General features: G+C 39.3%; 1 protein-coding gene across 1 annotated transcript; it reads right to left on the bottom strand.

Moving 5' to 3' along the window:
- Positions 1-1,121: 1,121 nt before the first annotated feature.
- Positions 1,122-1,844, bottom strand: LOC138882655 (uncharacterized). Its single transcript, XM_070163262.1, has 2 exons — positions 1,676-1,844; positions 1,122-1,522 (listed from the first exon to the last, which is right to left on the bottom strand). Exons 1-2 carry the CDS (start codon positions 1,842-1,844, stop codon positions 1,122-1,124), a joined length of 570 nt encoding a protein of 189 aa, XP_070019363.1.
- Positions 1,845-9,179: the final 7,335 nt, after the last annotated feature.

The raw sequence follows: 9,179 nt of genomic DNA on the forward strand, positions 1-9,179 counted from the left end.
AACCATTTTAGCACCAAATAAATCCACAAGAAGCAAATACAACAATAAAAACAAAGAGAAGAAGCAAAAATTGAAAGGAAATCTACACTATTCCTACCTAGGGTTTAACTAAATAAGTTTAGATGAAATTTACACTAAGTTAGAAGATGAAATAGAGAGAGAGAGAAACTTACTTGTTTGGTTAAGGGAAAGTGGGTGGTGAAGGTGGAAAGTAGGGGAGGATGATAATGAAGTTTTGTGAAGATGAGAGGAGAAAAGAGAAGATAGAGAGAGGTTAGAGAGAAATTACAGAGAAAGGAGTGGGGGGGGTTATTTTTTTGTTTGTGGTTCTGGGCTGGTGGGAGAGGGTTTAGTGGTAGGTGGGAGGGTATTTTGTTTAAAGGGAAAAAAAAAACTTACCTGGACCCTGTCTGCGTCTGCCGCGGTCGCGGTAGGCCAAGTTCAGATGGCCTTCTTGACTGTGGTTTGACCGCGGTCGCGGTGCAACCGCGATGGCCTGGGTTCAGAGAAGGGTCAGGACCGTGGTTTGACCGCGGTCGTGGTAGAACCGCGGCCTGAGCCCATCTCTGATTCTGACGCCTTTTTTTTTTTAATTTTAAGAAGAGTAACACTTACAACAATTTCATGGGTTGCCTACCATGCAGCGCCTGATTTAACGTCGCGGCACGACCCAGATGAGTGCAGTTAAGGCTCGCTCGACCTCCGTGGTTGAGTCAACTGCAGTTCAGACCCTTCCTTGGGCTCGCTCATACCCACATACAACTTCAATCTCTGACCATTGACTCTAAATGTACGAGAGTCATTCTCAGTGGCAACGTCAACCGCTCCTAACTGGAAAACTTCAACTACTCGAAATGGTCTAGACCATCGTGACTTCAGCTTACTCGGGAACAACCTCAGCCTTGAGTTGTATAGCAATACCATGTCCCCAGGTTTGAAATTTCGCTCAACAATGTTTTGATCGTGTAGCCTCTTCATTCTCTCTTTGTACAGCCTTGTGCTCTCAAAAGCAAGATACCTGAACTCCTCGAGCTCATGCAATTCTGTGACTCTTGACGTGCCCGCAGCTTCCATGTCTAAGTTTAGTTGTTTCAGTGCCCACCACGCTTTATGCTCGAGTTCTACAGGTAGGTGACAGGCCTTCCAAACACTAACTTGTATGGTGACATACCAATTGGTGTCTTGAAAGCTGTTCTGTAGGCCCAGAGTGCATCATCTAGCTTCCTTGCCCAATCAGTTCTTGTGGCGTTCACAGTTTTCGTTAACACACTCTTGATTTCCCTGTTGGATACCTCAACCTGTCCACTAGTCTGCGGGTGGTATGGAGTATCCACCTTGTGGCGCACATCGTATTTTATAAGCAACTTCTCGAAGGCTCTATTGCAGAAGTGAGTGCCTCCGTCGCTGATAATCGCCTGTGGTGCCCCAAAGCGGGTGAATATGTTCTTCTTTAGAAACCCCACCACCACTTTCGCATCATTGGTGGGCAACGCTACAACTTCCACCCACTTGGACACATAGTCTACAGCAACAAGGATGTACTTATTTCCATAGGAGCTGACGAAGGGACCCATGAAATCAATCCCCCAGACGTCGAACACTTCTATCTCCTAAATTGGGTTCATGGGCATCTCGTGGCACCGGGAAATGTTCCCGGTGCATTGACATTCATTACAACCCTTCACCCATGAGTGAGCATCTTTAAACACAGTCGACCAGAAAAATCCGGCTTCTAGCACCTTTGCTGCTGTCCTGATCCCTCCAAAGTGTCCACCATAAGTCGATGCATGACAAGCCTGCAAAATAGAAGATTGTTCTATCTCGGAGACGCATCTCCGGATCATGTTATCCAGGCATATTCGAAAGAGATAGGGTTCATCCCAATAGTACAAGCGGCTTTCACAAAAAAATCGTTTCCTCTGGACCGATGAAAGGTCGTGAGGAACTATACCACTGGCCAGGTAATTGGCCAAGTCTACATACCATGGCGCTTCCTGATGAGTGGTGTCGAGCAGTTGCTAGTCTGGAAAAGTTTCCAGAATTTCCTCAACTTCAATTGCATTTTCAGCTCCCTCAAGTCGTGATAGGTGATCAGCGATTTGATTCTCAGTGCCCTTGCGGTCACGTATTTCAAGATCGAACTCTTGCAGCAGCAACACCCAACAAATCAAGCGTGGTTTAGAGTCTTTCTTTTCTATTAAGTACCTGAGAGCGGCATGGTCAGTGTAGACGATTACCTTTGATCCTATCAGGTAGGATCGGAACTTGTCGAATGCGAACACCACAACTAGCATCTCCTTTTCAGTCACCGTATAGTTCAACTGGGCTCCACTCAGCGTTCTGCTAGCATAGTAGATTGGGTGCATCAATTTGTCCTTCCGCTGGCCCATCACTTCCCCCACTGCGTAGTCACTAGCGTCACACATTAGTTCGAATGGTTGCTCCCAGTTGGGGGCAACAATGATGGGTGATGTGACCAGCCTGTGCTTCAACTCCTCAAATGCTACCCTGCAACCATCAGAAAATACAAACGGGTGATCTTTCTCTAATAACTTACAGAGAGGTTTGGTGATTTTGGAGAAGTCTTTCATGAACTGCCGGTAGAAATCGGCAGGTCTAAGAAAACTTATGATTGCTTTGACCGAAGTTGGTGGAGGCAACTCTGCTATTACATCAACCTTTGCTCGATCTACTTCTATTCCCTTGATTGACACCCGGTGTCCCAAGACTATGCCTTATTATACCATGAAATGGCACTTCTCCCAGTTCAGCACCAGATTAGTCTCGATTCATCGTTTCAGCATACACGTCAGATTCACCAGGCACTCATCAAATGAACTTCCCACCACTGAGAAGTCATCCATGAACACCTCCATTATATCCTCAACCATGTCAGTGAATATGGCCATCATGCACCGTTGGAATGTGGCGGGTGCATTGCATAGGCCAAAGGGCATCCTCCGAAAGGCATAAATGCCATAAGGGCATGTGAAGGAGGTCTTCTCTCGGTCCTCAGGTGCAATGGAAATCTGATTGTACCCTGAGTACCCATCCAGAAAACAAAAGTGTGACCTCCCTGCCAATCTATCCAGCATCTGATCGATGAAGGGAAGTGGGAAGTGGTCTTTCCGGGTGGCTAGATTCAACTTTCGATAATCCATGCAAATTCTCCAGCTTGTGACGGTTCTCGTTGAGATTAGTTCATTGTTGTCATTCTTCACAACCGTCATGCCACCCTTCTTAGGCACACATTGAACTGGGCTAACCCAGTTGCTGTCAGAGATTGGGAAAATAATTCCCGCATCTAACCACTTTATCACCTCCTTCTTGGTGAGTATGCTCATCTGTGTCAAAAGGGTCGCCACATTTTCAGCCATGGAATTTGATGGGTCAAAAGGCACTGAGTGTACCACTGGAGTGATAGGTGCATTCCTCGTCGTCCACCCCAAATTTTGAGCCATTTGTCAAGCCGACTCTGACCTTCTCTCCAAGTTTTGCTCAAAAACTCCCCACCAGCTGAGGCATCTACAATGTTCTTCATGCTATCTGACAGTCCCATGTAAAACCGTTGTCCCAACATCTGATCTGGAATACCATGGAGTGGACATATAACCAACATTCCTTTAAACCGACTCCATGTCTCATGCAGTGTCTCCATTGGTTTCTGTTTAAAGCTCACGATCTCATCAATTTGTTGAGCTGTTTTGTTGGGCGGGTGGAACTTGATGTGAAATTGCTTGACTAACTCATCCCAAGTTTCTATAGAGTTTATGGGGAGTGAGTTTAGCCAGACCTGAGCAACTCCTAAATAATAACAGTCTGATTGCTTCCGGAGTTACGTTGGGTTGCCTTTGAGTTTTGCAAATCGATAGGAAGTTCTTCAAGTGCTGCTGAGGATCTTCGGCTAGTGTCCCGGAAAATAATCCCTTGTTTTGCAGCAAGTGCAGCATGTTGTTCGTGATCAGGAACGATTCAGCTTGTATCGCGGGCACAACAATGGCAGTGGCCAGATTTTCAGTTGTGGGCTGTGCCCAGTCATATAGTGCCGCCTTAGGCACAGGAAGTGCCCTATCTCTGACGTTTCCGTTGACGTTGTCTACGTCACCCATGTCAATTTCGAGGTTGTGTGTTTGATGAGGTTGTTGAAGTCTTTTGTTGGCACGGTTCAATATCCGAAATGTTTTCTCTGGGTCTGAGAGTCCTTCAAGTACTTCTCCAGTCCTCGTAGAGTTTCTAGGCATACACCTGTGCAACCACGTCAACAACCGTAAAAAATTTTCGATCAAATCTTGGTGTAGAGAAGACTGACTATACTAAGAATTTGTTGTATTTCTATCAATGGTAATTGATAATTCCGTTAATTCCCCGGCAACGGCGCCAAAATTTGATCACGCCCAACTATGCCTTATAAAAAGGACAATGTGGACGTTGCAAATATAACCTGAGTACTCCGCCCAGGGTCGAATCCACAGAGAATTAACCTATCAATCACAATATTTAGAACTACTAAATTCTTGAGAACCAACTTCCCCAGACGTTTGAATCACCGTTGATGGTTTCTTTACTAACTAAGATTGCAAGTAAATAATAAGCTGTAAACTAAAATGCTAAGGTTGTAAACAATAATGAGAAAATGCTAAGGTAATGACTTCCCCTATTGATGGAATCCCTTCTATTTATGCTTCATACAAATTGACCAACACACCTCTATCAATCACGAACGCTCATCTTACCGCAAATCTCTCCCGAGTAATCACAGTAATATACTCAATGCACTCTCCCGAGATACACTAGCTAGCTTAAATTAACACAGTCCACTTCAGATTGCACTCAAGGCTTCGTTATCCCTAATCATGCCTTTAAACCCGCCGTTATAGTTCCCTCTTATACTTTGGGAGTAGTGTTATTCAACAATAACCTAAATATGCACTCTCTCCCGAGTTATGCACACTAAATAGGCACAGCTAATTGAGAATCCTGTCAATTAACTACAACAAGAACATAGTTGAACAAATAAAGATTAAAACTAGCAATTTGTATTCACATAAACAAGAGGTTCATCCCCCAATAGGTTCCATCAAAATCTTAGACAAAGGATTTAGCTACTCATAACTATGGGTAAACAAACTAAAACAATATTCATCATAAAACTTGCAAGAAAAATAATGAGAAGAAGAAACCAAGATGTTTTGGGTGATCTCTCACACTTGTTCTCTTGCCAAAAATACTCTCTAAAACAATACATGTCTCTCTTGGGCGGATTCTAGTGTTTAAAATAGGGTTTTGGGCTAAAAATCCCGTGTTTTGCACTTTAGTCCCTGAACTTTTTCGCGCCTGTCGCGGTTCTGCCGCGGTCGCGGTGGAACCGCGGCCAAACAGCTCCTCTGAATCTCCTTCTGTCCGCGAGCAGTCTTCACCACGGTTCTGCCGCGGTCGCGGTAGAACCGCGGCAGAATCATTTCTCTGATTCTTCAGCCTGTTTTTGCGTAGTTTACTTGGGATATTTCACGGATGGCCTCTCTTTCTTCAATTTTTGACTCCAAAAGTACTCCCTAGCCTTCCCTAGTCATATATAACCTGCAAGTCATGAAAAGCACTAATAAGAGCATTTTGTTATCACTTTTATTATCAAAACTATGCAAGAAGGTGGTTATTTAGGGCCTGAATATAGTTAAATTCACCTATTATCAAACATTTTTCTAATTCTTTTGAAAATATGCCAAAGTTTAAACGAAGAAGTTCTTTTATTATTTTCCATAAATCTACACTTTTAGTAATTATTATTTAGTATTATGTGCAATAAGCAATTAATTTTTTTCTTTTTGTTTTTCGTATAGAGTTTTGACTTTAATTTTATTATAACTTAACTACATGACAATTTTAATTACATCTTTATATTTTTAATTTGTTGCTTGGTGTTATTTCATTGTAAATGTTTTAAATTTTAGGTTTATAAATTATGTTTTCAATAGCGTGATACTATCCATATAATATGTTGTTTCTCGTAATAATTCAAAAAGCTCTCTTATATCAAATTCTTTACTTTTCAAATAAAAAATTTCAGTTATAAAATATTAGTACAGCGCTTGAACTTTATTTTTATTTTTTTTAAAATTTATTATTTCAATTTAATTTCAATAAATGAAATTCCATATATAGTTCTTAAGTGATATTTTCTTATTTGACAATCTCCCACAAACTCTTTAAGATTTCCAAGTGGCTTTATAGTAGCTTGTCATTTGGCTTAACCACAATGTAAACTTTCTTGCTTTAATATATATATAGATTTGAACGATTGTTAAGGAATCAGACAAGATATGTATATTCTTCCATCCATACTTCACTGCCAGTTGAATTGCTTTCCTATTGCGAACGCTTCAGCTATTATGGCTCTTCCAACAAAATGGATTGGACTACCATATGCATAAAGCACGTCACCATTAGCCTTTAAGGCCACCATTCCAGTACTCGCTTTGCGAGTCTTTGGATCCAAACCTGCATCTACATAAAACAACACTTTTTCTGAAGAAAGAGTTAGTAATGGTGTGTTAGTAGAAGAATCTCTCATAGTATTAACATGTTACTTTGCAACTATAAATTCATTAAAATCAAATAATGCTTTAGATAAAAAATTATTTTCATTCCATATCACCGAATTAAAAATATAGTCATTCCTAGCCTTTCAAATCATCCATAAAATAGACACTACTAGTTGCAATAAGGTATTAATTCGTTGGCCAAATTTGCATCTGATCTCTGATTTTGCTACATGGTACAGAGATATAAGATTCAGTACTCATGATTAGAATAAAATTTAAGGCAAAGTATAGATATCTCCCTAAAGTAGGCCACTATTTTCGGTTAGCTACTTCAACTGAGCCTTGTACCTTTAGATACCCCGACCTCACTCAATATGTGTCTAATAAACAACTTGGAGCAGTATAGTATAGGCCAACTTTAGAGAGCCCAAAATTAACCAAAATAGTGCGCACTACCATACATCAAAGCGAAACAACCAACCATCTACAGAGGATTTCTCAACACCAAGTTATTCTAATAAAAGCTTCATCGTCAAACATAACCAGAATCATAACATCGGAGCACATTTTTCCTTGTCTTAGTAATAAAACACAGATAACCCTACGTTCCTAAAGACATAACTACGAGCGTACATGACAAATCACATCACCTTTTTTTCATGTCTTAGTAATAACACAACTAAATGACACTACATTCTCAATAATAATTAAGATAGTAGATAAGAGTTTAAAGAGATGACTAGTTCACTGCGTAGCTTTCACATCGACATTGGACTCAGGAGGCCGCTCACCACCTGCCAAAAATAAAAAGATAATTACAACAAAGAAAAGCAAAGCAGGGCAGACCCAAAATAAATTTAAAGCATCAATTTTCTCTTATATATTGTTGTATTTTTATTATGCATTTTTATGGTACTAATATATCATCTCCTATTGTTTTTTTTTAGCCGAGGGTCTCCTGGAAACAGCCTCTCTACCCTTCGGGGGTAGGGGTAAGGTCTGCGTACATATTACCCTCCCCAGACCCCACTTGTGGGATTATACTGGGTCGTTGTTGTTGTTGTATAACAATATAACATAGCTATAAAAGTTTTTTATTAAAGGTATAGTAAAAAATTTAATATTAAAATTATTTTAATTCTGAAAAAATATCATTCTTTTGGAACGCATTAAGAAGAAAATATTGCTGCATAACCGCCGAGGGGTGTGGTCTCGTACTTAATAAAGTGGGCGAGAATCATGAGGTCTCGGGTTCAAATCCTAGCGGAGGTTAAAAAATACTAGGTATTTTTTTCTCATCTATCCATAAAGTGTAGCAGGTATTCCGTAGATTTAGTCGAAGTACGTACAAGCTAGCCCGGACATCACGATTATGAAAAAAAGAAAAGAATACGTTGTTACATAATTTGAAACTATGAGAGTATTATTTTTTGCTTATAGTTTATTATTATAGATGAGAGTGATTTTTTCATTAAATTATTGCTTTTATTATTATATACATTTGTTTTTAATTAAAAATAAGTGCGAACCTTTTTTTTTTGTTTCATCGATATATAAAAGAAGTGTAATTTTTCTATATAATCCACCAAAAAATTATTAAATCTAACTAAATTAACTCAAATCGTCGGAATCGAAGTGAATGTGTCATTGGCCCGTTGCATAGAGTGATCTTTTTCAATCTCCGAGTTCGAAGGATAGAACAAATGAAGGTCAAGGCTTTCCTCACATTACTTCTTTTAGAAAAGATCATCAGAGAATAGATAACTCGCTTAAAAGATCTTAATTTTTCGACAAAGACAATCAAAGATAGCCAATCGGGGCGCGACATGTGCACTTCTATTAGACTTATGGCTAGTGTAACATGCACCTGAGATACCAGCAACATTCAATTTTTGGGCTCCCTTCTGTTGAGAACTACTAACAACTAGGTGTTTGAATTATCTAATAAAAGAAGCCAATTTCAATTCTTTTACAAATTGGCCATATATAACCTTTTTACACCTAATTTTTTATCACACACCCTGCAATTGACACTATTATTATTGGAACTATTATTAGTTTCAGATATTCCTAACTAGAAGAATTATGGTTAGAGTATCTATTTTACACATCACAGTTAGAAATAACCCATTATTTAGTTTTCAGAATTCTTGTGCATTGGGTTAAGGAAAATTGAGTTACTAAAATTTCAGGTCAAGAGTGAATCAATTTATTTAATCACAAATAAACACCATAAATATTTTCCTGATTTCCTCAGCACAATAACAAAAATAAACAACAGGAACAACCTTCAATAGCGAACTAGTTGGAGGGTAAAATAGGTAATTGACTATCGAAAGTTTGAGAAATCTAGTTGAGTGATTTTCTGAGTGTAATATGCATAATTAAGGGACTTTTTATTTACAAACAAAAGAACTTTACTAGCCCGTTTGGCCATAAAAAAGAGATTTCTCTTTTTCAAAATTTTTTTCACTTTCTTCGAAATCAGTGTTTGGCCGTGAAATTTTTTATTTTCACTTGAAGATGAATTTCGAAATTTTTCAAAAATTTGAAAAAACTCCAAAAAGCCATTTTTTAAAATTTTCACCTTAGATCACTCACAAAGATTCAAGAACAACTCAAAATTATATTCATGTCCAA

This window comes from Nicotiana sylvestris, chromosome 12, assembly GCF_000393655.2.
Source record: "Nicotiana sylvestris chromosome 12, ASM39365v2, whole genome shotgun sequence".
Taxonomy (NCBI): Eukaryota; Viridiplantae; Streptophyta; class Magnoliopsida; order Solanales; family Solanaceae; genus Nicotiana; species Nicotiana sylvestris.